The sequence below is a fragment of the Oncorhynchus masou genome, chromosome 25 (assembly GCF_036934945.1).
Source record: "Oncorhynchus masou masou isolate Uvic2021 chromosome 25, UVic_Omas_1.1, whole genome shotgun sequence".
Lineage (NCBI taxonomy): Eukaryota > Metazoa > Chordata > Actinopteri > Salmoniformes > Salmonidae > Oncorhynchus > Oncorhynchus masou.
Window position 1 is genome coordinate 22575967 of NC_088236.1, and position 14005 is coordinate 22589971.

At 45.1% G+C, this 14005-nt stretch overlaps 1 protein-coding gene and 1 long non-coding RNA gene across 2 annotated transcripts; both read right to left on the bottom strand.

Annotated features, from left to right (window-relative positions):
* Window positions 1–1374: 1374 nt before the first annotated feature.
* Window positions 1375–4273, bottom strand: LOC135513918 (thioredoxin reductase 2, mitochondrial-like). Its single transcript, XM_064936933.1, has 3 exons — window positions 4259–4273; window positions 3871–3968; window positions 1375–3483 (listed from the first exon to the last, which is right to left on the bottom strand). Exons 1-3 carry the CDS (start codon window positions 4271–4273, stop codon window positions 3360–3362), a joined length of 237 nt encoding a protein of 78 aa, XP_064793005.1. The 3' UTR covers window positions 1375–3359.
* A 283-nt stretch (window positions 4274–4556) lies between these two features.
* On the bottom strand, window positions 4557–9668 carry LOC135513919 (uncharacterized). Its single transcript, XR_010451611.1, has 3 exons — window positions 9592–9668; window positions 5076–5174; window positions 4557–4870 (listed from the first exon to the last, which is right to left on the bottom strand). It is a non-coding gene; the product is annotated as an uncharacterized LOC135513919 (long non-coding RNA).
* Between the last annotated feature and the right edge of the window lie 4337 nt (window positions 9669–14005).

Sequence of the window (14005 nt, forward strand, 5' to 3'; positions counted from 1 at the left end):
TTGGGCCTGCTTTTCTTCAGCAGGGCCAGGGAAGATGGCTAAAATTGATGGGAAGATGGCTGGAGCCAAATACAGGACCATTCTGGAAGAAAACCTGATGGAGTCTGCAAAAGACCTGAGACTGGGACGAAGATTTGTCTTCCAACAAGACAATGATCCAAAACATAAAGCAAAATCTACAATGGAATGGTTCAAAAATAAACATATCCAGGTGTTAGAATGGCCAAGTCAATGTCCAGACCTGAATCCAATTGAGAATCTGTGAAAAGAACTGAAAACTGCTGTTCACAAATGCTCTCCATCCAACCTCACTGAGCTCGAGCTGTTTTGCAAGGAGGAATGGGAATAAATGTCAGTCTCTCGATGTGCAAAACTGATAGAGACATACCCCAAGCGACTTACAGCTGTAATCACAGCAAAAGGTGGCGCTACAAAGTATTAACTTAAGGGGGCTGAATAATTTTGCACGCCCAATTTTTCAGTTTTTGATTTGTTAAAAAAGTTTGAAATATCCAATAAATGTCGTTCCACTTCATGATTGTGTCCCACTTGTTGTTGATTCTTCACAAAAAAATACAGTTTTATATCTTTATGTTTGAAGCCTGAAATGTGGCAAAAGGTCGCAAAGTTCAAGGGGGCCGAATACTTTCGCAAGGCACTGTACGTTCTGCAAGGCTGACGCGGTTGTCCAATTCAAATCAAACCCAAGGCACTGTCTGTATATCAACAACAACGAATAAAGTCATTCCAAACAATTCAGCCACAAATATGATTGACTTTTAAAAAGAAAATAGTGCGTTTGCACAGAAAAAGCAGTAGTCAGAAATAAGAAAACAACGTAAACCGACAATATATTATCTGTATGTAGCCTTGGGCTCAGAGGCAGCCTCGTCTCTAGACCGAGTGCCTCATTAAGCAGAGACATTAACTTATTTATCCATGGCAAATACAACAGTTAGTCAGTGTTTTGCATGTCCCCAGCCTTGCAGCTAAGAGCATGTGGGCTAACTTTGTGCTGTTCTGTGGGTGATAGAGTCAAGCTGTTGCTGCCGAGCGGGGGTTCAGGGTCCTTCAGTCAGCACCCCGTCCCTGAACAGAGCACACAGGAATCCCCCCCTCCTTCTACACCTTCTCCATAACCTCCTCGACCTCTCCCCATGTCCTGGCTGCATCCCTCGCTCTCAACCCCAGATCCATATAAACCTGGTAGGGATGCTGCGCCCTTCTCTCCCTCCATCGCCCGTGCTGTGTGCTGTCACTCCCCTCGTCAGGATCATTAATCAGGCCAGGCAGATTAGACTTCAAACATAAATAAACCAGCCCAGTTCCCTCCTCTTAGACCCCTCACCTCCACCACTCCCTACTCTGCTCTACTCAATTCAACTGCATGACTTGTCCAGCACTGCATAGTTCTATGCTTCCAGTGGTTATTTATTTATTTCACCTTTATTTAACCAGGTAGGCTAGTTGAGAACAAGTTCTCATTTGCAACTGCGACCTGGTCAAGATAAAGCATAGTACTTAGACACAATACAACAAAACAGAGTTACACATGGAATAAACAAAACATACAGTCAATAATACAGTAGAACAAAGAAAACAAAAAGTCGATATACAGTGAGTGCAAATGAGGTAAGATAAGGGAGTTAAGGCAATAAATGGTGGCGAAGTAATTACAATATAGCAATTAAACACTGGAATGGTAGATGTGCAGAAAATGAATGTGCAAGTAGAGATACTGGGGTGCAAAGGAGCAAGATAAATAAATAAGTAAATACAGTATGGGGATGAGGTAGGTAGATAGCCCATCTGTAAACAGCCCATCTATGTACAGGTGCAGTGATCTGTGAGCTACTCTGACAGCTGGTGCTTAAAGCTTTAAGGAAAGGGTGATTGGTTGAAGAGTGGACTCATGTAAAAAGACGTACTTGACATTGTTTGAAGACTTGAATAGTACGTCAGAATGTATGTGACTATTAAAAAAAACAGTATAATGTCATTTAAGAGAAATAAACAAAATGGCCTTCTCAGAGGGTAGGGTGATGACTCTGAGCTGAACTGTGTAAATACACAGTGTTATCAGTTGGCAGTACAAGAGTCTCCACGGCCTCCACATTTATTCAATTACAGTTATCTTAAATATGGATTAGAGGATTAAAATGTGGACCTTGAATGCATGAGGGCTTATTCTTCATACACAGACTTCACTAACCTATCATTTCTTGACCGGCAAGGAAGAAAAAAGGGCAATACCGCCACCATTAGGTAGTGTTAGGTACCTCCACTACTGTGGCCTGGCCCAGGCAGTTCCCTCAGTCTCCATCACTCCCATAGAGGGAGGGATGGGTTGCCAGAGACTGCTGGCCAAGGTATCCCCACACACAGACTGACAGAGGCTGTTATTGCAGTCCCACCGTATTCCTTTGTGCATTGGAGTTGAGTGGGGTGAGGGGAGGGGAGAGGGGCAGAGTGCTGGAGAGGGGCAGCAGCACTGGCCAGGCCCCGGCTGGGCCCAGCGCAATACCTCTCTGACTGACAGTCGGCCTGCCGACTGTTTGTGTGTGTCCATGGGAAATGGGGTGGTGTCACAGCGGCGATGGCCATGAGAACATCAATCAGTGTCGCCCAGGCAACGCATGTATCACTCAAGACTAATGGACAGGAAGCACAGGCGGAGAAACAACAATATTTGCAGAATATATTTCAGAAACATTAGTTGCACAGCGTTCTCTCTCTCTCTTATACAGTCCTGTTTCAACAAACTGGAATGGGCCCTAATCCTGATTTATGAGCCTGTTTATTTAAAGGACGATGCTTGTGGCTGGACGTTTCACTAACCTGGATCTAGAACTCCTTATGGCTTTCAGAGAGGGAGTAGAGGAGAGTACTTACATTATGGGGCTAAATTGGATAACCATTGCCTGGTTAATGAGGCCACAAGTCAAACCTGACACAAATCTGGCTTTCCCTGCATATAGCATTACAGCCATGACCTGGAGGACCCTGCAATGATACGACACAATCAGGCACGAGAAACTGGGCCTTAGTATTCATAAAGACTCTCATAGTAGGAGTGCTGCTCTTGAATCAGGTCCCCCCCTGTCCATATAATCTTATTCAATTGTACCTAGAAGGAAAAACTAATCCTAGATCAGCAGTCCTACTCTGTCTGAGACTATGAATATTGTCCCTGAAATGCCGTAGAACTGAGAGACATTTTAGGCTGATCGAGAGACCAGCTATAGGATTACATGGACAGTTATGTAGAATTTAGGAGAGCACTGTCACTTTTTCCCTGTCTCTATGAAGAGGTTCCTTCCCGTGTGCTCAAGTGTGTTGAGAGAAGGGGGTGCTTAACTTCAGCAGCCGGTAACCGTGGCGTCCAGCCCTGAGCGCTTGCTGACGTTCACTTTGGTTAGCTCCTCGGCACAGGTGGGGTGGATCACTACGGTCTCTGTCAGGTGAGTGAGGGTGGCTCCACACCTGGAGAGACAGACAGACATCTCATTCATATAGCTGTCTGGAGAGCAACACACATTCTCCCATCTTTAAGTTTCTCTTATTAGTATCCCTCTGCTGCTGTAGTGATAAGTCTCACCTTGTCACCTATATAGTCAAATTTGTTTACTGTCTACAACTTACATGACATCTAATGTCCATTCATTTGTGTAGATTTATTATTAACTTAATCATTAATCTACAGATCCAACATTAGTTTAACATTAGTCCAACATTAGTTTAAGTCATTTACATTAGACCCAATATGTTTTAAAAAGCACTTTAGCAGTTTCTTAAAAACTTGCCACAACAGAACACTATCCTCTATTCTGAGTGCCTATCTAAGTCCATCTAGCAGAGTTGTTGACTTACTGGAAGCCCATAGCGAAGCCCTGAGTGACCTCTCCAGCGTTTGAACTGGTGAAGTGCAGGACCAGAATCCTCTGGCCTCCATCCCGCTCACACACCACCTGAGGCAGGGAAAGAAACAACGTTACACCAAACCTCCAGGCTACAGTCCAGAGGAAAAATAAGGCTATTAAACTACACTATAGACTACCCAGTATGTGCCAGATGGATGATCTAAGGTAAGGTATCAACATTCACATAACCTTCCCAAAATTCACAGATTTTCCAGATCTCCAGGAATCCTGGTGGAAAATTCCTATAAACAGGAGGGAATAAGCAGGTAATTTGGAATCCCTGGACATTTTGGGAAAGTTAAGAGGAATTTTGCAACGCTACTCAGCACTGTCCTGACCTTAATGTAACACATGCTGGCATCTCTCAGCCACATTAAACTCCAGAAGCTTGTAGAAGGCATGGTACACCTGGACACAGAGAGAATCATGTCCATTAGTCCACCAACGATACACAGTATAGTATAATTCATTTATGTTATTAAGCCATCACTTATTGTTACGTTACAACAAAATTACTGTCAAAAATTGAAGTACCGTAGTAAAACCAGAGTTTGTGTCCATAAAATTATTTTACAATACTTGCTTGTGTTAGGAGGTAGGCCCTACATCATAGATCGTTCACTAGAACATGGTATTACAATACTATGCTTTCACAACTCTTTGCTTCTTTAAAAAAAAGGTACATTTGGAGATCCTGGTTTCATGCTGTGTTTTATATTGAGCCAGCGTGCATGCCGACACAAGTCGTAGGCCAGGCCATGCACACAGGCAGCTGTCAGGACCCATGGTGCACCTCTCCTGCTGCGGTGCTTTAGATCACACAGTGCCTGTCAGCACCTGATACACACCTCAATCAGGCCCTCTGCTCACCTGTCAATCACACACAGGAGCTACGCATCACTCTACATCGAGCTGGGGCTCTCTGGGTGCAGGTGTTAGCAGCTGGCACACTGCACACACACAGAGCGAAACACATACAACTTTGCATATACGTATAAAGTAGAAAACAGAGGAACACCTGCATTCACAATCCTGTAAGAACTGAAAGCTTCCCCAACAAGCCATCATTTTCTCAAATCTTCTTAAAACCCCAAACATGGGCCAAGATAGAATACCAGCAACCATGTTAGTGGTTTAGAATTAGGTTTACTATACCTCGATGGAGTCCTGGATGGATGGATGTCTGCTCTCAGCCTCCTCCCCTGAGAGGCCCACACAGCCATACTCCAGAGGGGTGAACACTGTGGTGGCAACCTACAGACACAATCGATCAGAGAGCACACAAAGTCTTGTTACATCACGTCCCATGAGGATAGACAGCCCCACACAGCAGTGCTCCAGTGGGGTGGCAGCCTGACAGACAGAGACTGACAGAGATACAACTAGGGTTGCACATTTGTGGGAATATTCAGAGGTGGAAACTTCGTGGGAATTAATGGGAATATATGGGAATTAACAGAAATATGCAAATAAATATTAATACTATTTAAAATGTAGATGTTTTTTGTATTGGATATATTTACCATATCATACGGAGACAAACATAAACCTTTCACCTTATCATAAGTAGACAATTGCAAATTATGAAATCCTTCCAATAGAAAAAAAACAACAACAATTTAGTTACAAATTGAACTTTAAATGAGTTGACTCTTCTCATGGGATGATTTCACTGAACAACAAATGGGGATATTGAATGATCCATCATATCTCCCAAAAACATTTTCAACATACATCTGTAAAATGATAACCAAAGCTTTAGTTTCTAGACTGCCTGCCTCTCAGGCTTCCATGTCTTCTCCCTGGACCTCCTCAATGTCCACCTCTTGAACATCAGACTGAGGCCTCATCTTCACTGTCACTTTCCAACCTTGTTGAGGATGGCTCGTTGTAAGGCTCAAAAAGCCTCAAATTGGCCCGGGCGGCCACCAATTTTTCAACCCTTGCATTGGTCAGCCTGTTGCGTGCTTTGGTGTGTGTGTTCCCAAACAAGGACCAGTTGCGCTCTGAGGCAGCAGATGTTGGTGGAATTTGAAGGATGAGAGAGTCAACAGGGGAAAGACACTCAGATCCACAAAGTCCCTACCACCAGGTGGCTGATGAGATATGTTGGCACAACTACCATATTGCATTGCCATCCCAAAGCACTTGCTTGGAAGTGTACTTTGCCAGACTGCCAAGAACCTTGCCCTCATCCAGGCCAAGGTGGCGAGACACGGTAGTGATGACACCATAGGCCTTGTTGATCTCTGCACCAGACAGGATGCTCTTGCCAGCATACTTGGGGTCCAACATGTACGCTGTGGCGTGTATGGGCTTCAGGCAGAAGTCTTCACGCTTTTTGATGCATTTCAGAACTGCAGTTTCCTCTGCTTGGAGCAACAATGAAGTGGGCAGGGGAGTACGGATTTCTTCTCTTACATCTGCAAGCAGTCTGAACATCAGACAGGATGGCATGGTCTCTCTCTCTCAATCTGTGTAATGGCTGCTACTATATGTTTCAGGAGTTTCAGGCTGCTTACCACTCTCTCCCAAAATAAATCATCCAGGATGAACCTCTTGATGGGGCTGTCCATATCGGCACACTGTGATATGGCTATTTCTTGGAGAGAATCCTTCCCCTCCAGGAGACTGTAAAACATGATGACAACACCACCCTAACGGGTGTTGCTGGGCAGCTTCAGTGTGGTTCTCATATTCTTCTCATTTTGCTTGGTGAGGTAGATTGCTGCTACAACTTGATGACCCCTCACATACCTAACCATTTCCTGGCTCTCTTGTAGAGTGTATCCATTGTTTTCAGTGCCATGATGTCCTTGAGGAGCAGATTCAATGCATGAGCAGCACAGCCAATGGGTGTAATGTGAGGGTAGGACTCCTCCGCTTTAGACCAAGCAGCCTTCATGTTCGCAGCATGGTCTGTCACCAGTGCAAATACCTTCTGTGGTCCAAGGTCATTGACGACTGCCTTCAGCTCATCTGCAATGTAGAGACTGGTGTGTCTGTGCTCTTGTAGAATACTGGTTGAGGGGTGGAGATGATGGAGTTAATTATTCCTTGCTCACAAACATTCAACCACCCATCAGAGATGATTGCAACACAGTCTGCTTTCTCTATGATTTGCTTTACCTTCACTTGAACTCTGTTGAACTCTTCATCAAGCAAATGACAGGATAAAGTATGTCAGGTTGGAGGGTTGTATGCTGGGCGAAGAACATTCAGAAATCTCTTCCTATACACATTGCCTGTGAGCATCAGAGGTGAACCAGTTGAATACACAGCTCGAGCAAGACACTCATCAGCATTTCTCTGACTACGTTCCTCCAAAAAAAACTTTGATTCCAGGAGGACCATGAGCTGTTGCTATCGATAAGGTGTCGGATTCATAATATTCACCTTGAATAGAAGTAGGGGGACTTTTGTCAGAGGTTGCTTGTGAGCACTGAGGGAACTTTATGCACTTGCCCAGATGATTCTGCATCTTTGCTGCATTCTTCACATATGATTTGGCACAGTATTTGCAAATGTACACAGCTCTTCCTTCTACATTAGCTGCAGTGAAATGTCTCCACACATCTGATAGTGCCCGTGGCATTTTCCTGTAAAGATTTTTTTTAAATAGTTTAAAAAAATTCATGAATACAATTCCATGTACAGATAAATAGTTAAGCAGTTAGATTAAACAACTCCTTTGTAAGATACATGTTTTAAAATGAAACATGTATGGAAACAGGTGAATTAACATGCCTTAACAGGTTCAAGCAAGCTAGGACACACCTGGTAGCAAAAACTAACTAGCAGAAATGGTTAAGATAGAAATGATTTAAACACACTTTGAATGTGTATTTATCAATCATGTATGTCATATAAAAATAGATTCACCCCACCCAGTATTGTAATAAAAACTTACCAGAAAGCATGTTGTCCTTGGCTCAGACAGTGTAGTAGTGTGGGCTCAATAGCATCTCAATAGTGTGCAAGATCTTGAAAATCAGCTGTACATGTGATGGAAGAGTTCACTGCACATGTGATGGAAGAATGCACTGTGCATGCAGAGGGTTGCAATTCCATTGAATTGGGGATAGTTTAACCAAAATATGCCACAAGACCTAGAATTGCCTTATGTGTATCCCACAAAAAAAGGTTCACTGTTATAAGCTAACTTTTCCGATGAATTTAAGCAAAATTCCCCCAAATTCCAGGGCTTAACTTACCATGGAAAATTTCCGAAAAGTTTACAACCATTTGCAACCCTAAATACAACAAACAAAGTTATAGCAGGATAGATAGGCAGAGCCATACTTCAGGCCTGTCACGTCGCCTACTGTATCTTCCAACATCTACAATAAGCACAATAAAGTGGTCACAGAACAAAGCTCCAAAAGACCACAAAAAAAGGAAAGAGACAAAGAACCCAAACAATTGGCATTTAAGCATGATGAATAGTTTTGGAATTAACATTTGGAAAAGGGTGCAGACGTGCAGTGTGTACCATTAAAACCATATGAGTCAGACCAGGCTGCATAATCCAGGGAAAACAACTAGGCATTAAAATCACACTCCACAGAAACTGAAAACAAACGCATCAAAAGGTCTCATACAGACAAGCTGTGGAGAGATGGGGGGAAAGCATGGGAGTAGTGTGTGTGTGCCTATGGGATGTGTGTGTGTTTTAGATTTTACTATTCTTGTGGGGACCAGAAGTCCTCACAAGGATAATAAAACAAGAAATATTCAAACAATTCGGGACATTTTGCCGGTCACCACAAGGAAAAGGGCTATTTTAGACTTAGGGTTTAAGGTGAGGGTTACAATTACAAAGTTAAGGTTTAGGGTTTGGGGAAAAAGGAAAAATGGTGTGTACTGTATGTGTGTGTCTATGGCGTGTACTGTACAGTGCATTGCAAAAGTATTCATTCCCCTTGGCATTTTTCATATTTTTTTGCATTACAACCTGTAATTTAAATTGATTTTTAGTTGGATTTCATGAAATGCACATACACAAAACAGTCCAAATTGGTAAAGTGAAAAGAAAAATTGGTGTGTGCATATGTATTCACCCCCTTTGCTATGAAGCCCCTAAATAAGATCTGGTGCAACCAATTACCTTCAGAAGTCACATAATTAGTTAAATAAAGTCCACCTGTGTGCAATCTAAGTGTCACATGATCAGTCACATGATCCCAGTATATATATACACACACACACCTGTTCTGAAAGGCCCCAGAGTCTGCAACAACACCAAGCAAGGGGCACCATGAAGAACAAGGGGCACCATGAAGAACAAGGAGCTCTCCAAACAGGCCAGGGAAAAAGTTGTGGAGAGGTACAGATCAGGTGTACTGTCTGTGTGTACATGTGTGTATGTGTATGGCGTGTGCTGTATGCATGTGTATGTCTATGGTGTGTGTGTATGGTGTGTATACTGTGTGTGTATGGTGTGTATACTGTGTGTGTGTGTGTGTATGGTGTGTGTATGTATGGTGTGTATACTGTGTGTGTGTGTGTATGGTGTGTATACTGTGTGTGTGTATGGTGTGTGTGTATACTGTGTACTGTGTGTGTATACTGTGTGTAGGGTGTGTGTACTGTGTGTAGGGTATGTGTCTATGGCGTGTGTGTGTGTGTGTGTGTGTGTGTGTGTGTGTGTGTGTGTTGGATGTCTACTCACGTTGTCGTAGTTCATGAGCTCATTGGTCTGGTCTGGAGGAGCTTCCCTGCCTTAACGGCGGTGGGGGTCAACTCAGGACAACACTGGGAACACAGAACGCTAATGAGTGACAGGACAGAGAGAGAGGGAAGCAGACAAATAGACAGTGTACATGCATGCATATTGTATACGCTTAAATGTATGTCACACAGTCACAGAGTCCACCTTCCTAACACAGGCCCTTCGGACAGTTGTGCCTGTGAGTTACTGTGTAGACAAACGTGCAGCCTCAGAAAACAATGTCCTCAGAGAGGCAATTAATATTGCAACAGTCATAAAATATAACACATATCAATGAAAAATAAATAGCAATGGATATTTACAAGCAAATAGGCGGGGCAAGAGTAGGCGGGGCAGGGCAAGAATAGGCGGGGCAGGGCAAGAATAGGCGGGGCAGGGCAAGAATAGGCGGGGCAGGGTAAGAATAGGCGGGGCAAGAATAGACGGGGCAAGAATAGGCAGGGCAGGGTAAGAATAGGCAAGAATAGGCAGGGCAGGGTATAGAATAGGGCAGGGCAGGGTAAGAATAGGCAGGGCAGGGTAAGAATAGGCAGGGCAGGGTAAGAATAGGCAGGGCAGGGTAAGAATAGGCAGGGTAAGAATAGGCAGAGCAGGGTAAGAATAGGCAGGGCAGGGTAAGAATAGGCAGGGTAAGAATAGGCAGAGCAGGGTAAGAATAGGCAGGGCAGGGTAAGAATAGGCAGAGCAGGGTAAGAATAGGCAGGGCAGGGAATAAGAATAGGCAGGGCAGGGTAAGAATAGGCAGGGCAGGGTAAGAATAGGCAGGGCAGGGTAAGAATAGGCAGGGCAGGGTAAGAATAGGCAGAGCAGGGTAAGAATAGGCAGAGCAGGGTAAGAATAGGCAGGGCAGGGTAAGAATAGGCAGGGCAGGGTAAGAATAGGCAGGGCAGGGTAAGAATAGGCAGGGCAGGGTAAGAATAGGCAGGGCAGGGTAAGAATAGGCAGGGCAGGGTAAGAATAGGCAGGGCAGGGTAAGAATAGGCAGCAGGGCAGGGGCAGAGGCAGGGTAAGAATAGGCAAGAATAGGCAGGGCAGGGGCAGGGCAAGGTAAGAATAGGCAGGGCAGCAGGGTAAGAATAGGCAGGGCAGGGTAAGAATAGGCAGGGCAGGGTAAGAATAGGCAGGGCAGGGTAAGAATAGGCAGGGCAGGGTAAGAATAGGCAGGGCAGGGTAAGAATAGGCAGGGCAGGGTAAGAATAGGCAGGGCAGGGTAAGAATAGGCAGGGCAAGGTAAGAATAGGCAGGGCAGGGTAAGAATAGGCAGGGCAGGGTAAGAATAGACAGGGCAAGGTAAGAATAGGCAGGGCAGGGTAAGAATAGGCAGGGCAGGGTAAGAATAGGCAGGGCAGGGTAAGAATAGGCAGGGCAGGGTAAGAATAGGCAGGGCAGGGTAAGAATAGGCAGGGCAGGGTAAGAATAGGCAGAGCAGGGTAAGAATAGGCAGGGCAGGGTAAGAATAGGCAGAGCAGGGTAAGAATAGGCAGGGCAGGAATAGGCAGGGCAGGGTAAGAATAGGCAGAGCAGGGTAAGAATAGGCAGGGCAGGGTAAGAATAGGCAGAAGAATAGGGTAAGAATAGGCAGGGCAGGGTAAGAATAGGCAGGGCAGGGTAAGAATAGGCAGGGCAGGGTAAGAATAGGCAGGGCAGGGTAAGAATAGGCAGGGCAGGGTAAGAATAGGCAGGGCAGGGTAAGAAGAATAGGCAGGGCAGGGTAAGAATAGGCAGAGCAGGGTAAGAATAGGCAGGGCAGGGTAAGAATAGGCAGGGCAGGGCAGGGTAAGAATAGGCAGGGCAGGGTAAGAATAGGCAGAGCAGGGTAAGAATAGGCAGAGCAGGGTAAGAATAGGCAGAGCAGGGTAAGAATAGGCAGGCAGGGTAAGAATAGGCAGGCAGGGTAAGAATAGGCAGGGCAAAGAATAGGCAGGGCAGGGTAAGAATAGGCAGGGCAGGGTAAGAATAGGCAGGGCAGGGTAAGAATAGGCAGGGTAAGAATAGGCAGAGCAGGGTAAGAATAGGCAGGGCAGGGTAAGCAGGCAGGGTAAGAATAGGGGGCAGGGTAAGAATAGGCAGGGCAGGGTAAGAATAGGCAGGGGGTAAGAATAGGCAGGGGGTAAGAATAGGCAGAGCAGGGTAAGAATAGGCAGGGCAGGGTAAGAATAGGCAGGGCAAGGGTAAGAATAGGCAGGGCAATAGGCAGGGCAAGGTAAGAATAGGCAGAGCAGGGTAAGAATAGGCAGGGCAAGGTAAGAATAGACAGGGCAAGGTAAGAATAGGCAGAGCAGGGTAAGAATAGGCAGAGCAGGGTAAGAATAGGCAGGGCAAGGTAAGAATAGGCAGGGCAAGGTAAGAATAGGCAGGGCGGGGTAAGAATAGGCAGGGCAATAAGAATAGGCAGGGCAGGGTAAGAATAGGCAGGGCAGGGTAAGAATAGGCAGGGCAGGGTAAGAATAGGCAGGGCAGGGTAAGAATAGGCAGGGCAGGGTAAGAATAGGCAGGGGGTAAGAATAGGCAGGGTAAGAATAGGCAGGGCAGGGTAAGAATAGGCAGGCAAGGGTAAGAATAGGCAGAGCAGGTAAGGGCAAGGTAAGAATAGGCAGGGCAAGGTAAGAATAGGCAGGGCAGGGTAAGAATAGGCAGAGCAGGGTAAGAATAGGCAGAGCAGGGTAAGAATAGGCAGGGCAGGGTAAGAATAGGCAGAGCAGGGTAAGAATAGGCAGGGCAGGGTAAGAATAGGCAGGGCAAGGTAAGAATAGGCAGGGCAAGGTAAGAATAGGCAGGGCAAGGTAAGAATAGGCAGGGCAAGGTAAGAATAGGCAGGGCAAGGTAAGAATAGGCAGGGCAGGGTAAGAATAGGCAGGGCAGGGTAAGAATAGGCAGGGCAGGGTAAGAATAGGCAGAGCAGGGTAAGAATAGGCAGGGCAGGGTAAGAATAGGCAGGGCAAGGTAAGAATAGGCAGGGCAGGTAAGAATAGGCAGGGTAAGAATAGGCAGAGCAGGGTAAGAATAGGCAGGGCAGGGTAAGAATAGGCAGAGCAGGGTAAGAATAGGCAGGGCAGGGTAAGAATAGGCAGGGCAAGGTAAGAATAGGCAGGGCAAGGTAAGAATAGGCAGGGCAAGGTAAGAATAGGCAGAGCAAGAATAGGCAGGGCAGGGCAAGAATAGGCAGGGCAAGAATAGGCAGAGTAAGTGCAGATTGATAGCGCAAGTTCTAAGTGGAATTTTGCATTCAGAATAAAAGAGTACAGTCTTGAACACACAATCATTACAATGGCATTGACTAAAGGTTTCTAAATTGCTTAGCACATTGAAAAACAATCATAGCTTTTGTATTCCCTCAAGAATCTTCCCCACTCCACCTAACTGATTGTTAACAACATGCTGCTTCTCACTGAACTGTAATGTACTGACAAGGATTAGAATATATGTAACCAGCCAAGTCAGTTTAGAAAAAATTCTTATTCTCAATGATGGTCGATTAACAATGTTTACCTTGTCAGCTCGGGGATTCAATCTTACAACCTTTCGGCTACTAGTCCAACGCTCTAACCACTAGGTTACCTGCCGCTGTGGATGTGTCCCAAATGGCACTCTATTCCCATAGGGCTCTGGTCAAAAGTAGTGCACTATATAGGGAATAGGATGCTATTTGAATTGCAAACTGTGGGTCTGGATTTACGCCAGATAAATATGCTCTAGAAAAACACTGAAATACTCTAACAACAAAGAACTGCAGAGCTGCAGGGTGAATCCTCTCTGAAAGCATAACTTAAGTCATCAGCAACCTGTTTGATTTTCACCACTGTTGCACATCCTGTTGTCCAAGACAGCTCCTCTGGCACTGGAGGTGAGCGTGTGAGTTTGTCTGAATGTGTGTGGTGATATTTGAGTACCTGTGTTTACACACCATCCCGATCTGCGTCATAGATATGCGTTTCTTGGCAGTGCCAAGTGCTCTTCAACATCTCAACACAAAAAGGTGCTCCGTTTGGACATATCAAATTTAATATCAATCCACCCCCTTTTAAAAATTCTCCCAGTATGTGAAAAGATGACAGGCATCAGGACTAAAAGTGACTCTCTGTGTCAAACTAACAGTCCGGAGAGGCCTGTTTTAGTTTTAGTTAGGAAACCCATAGCTGGCCAAATGAAAAGACAGGACTGACATTTAATACAAGTAGACAGTATTGTGATACAGCAGTACAGTAGTTAGAAAGGAGATCTCTGTTGTGTAGATCCAGCGGCAGTGAGCTCCAAAAGTATTGGGACAGTGAAACATGGTCCCATACTCCAAGCACACAAAGATTACATCAAGGTGGTGACTCTACAAACTTGTTGGATGCGTTTGCTGTTTGTT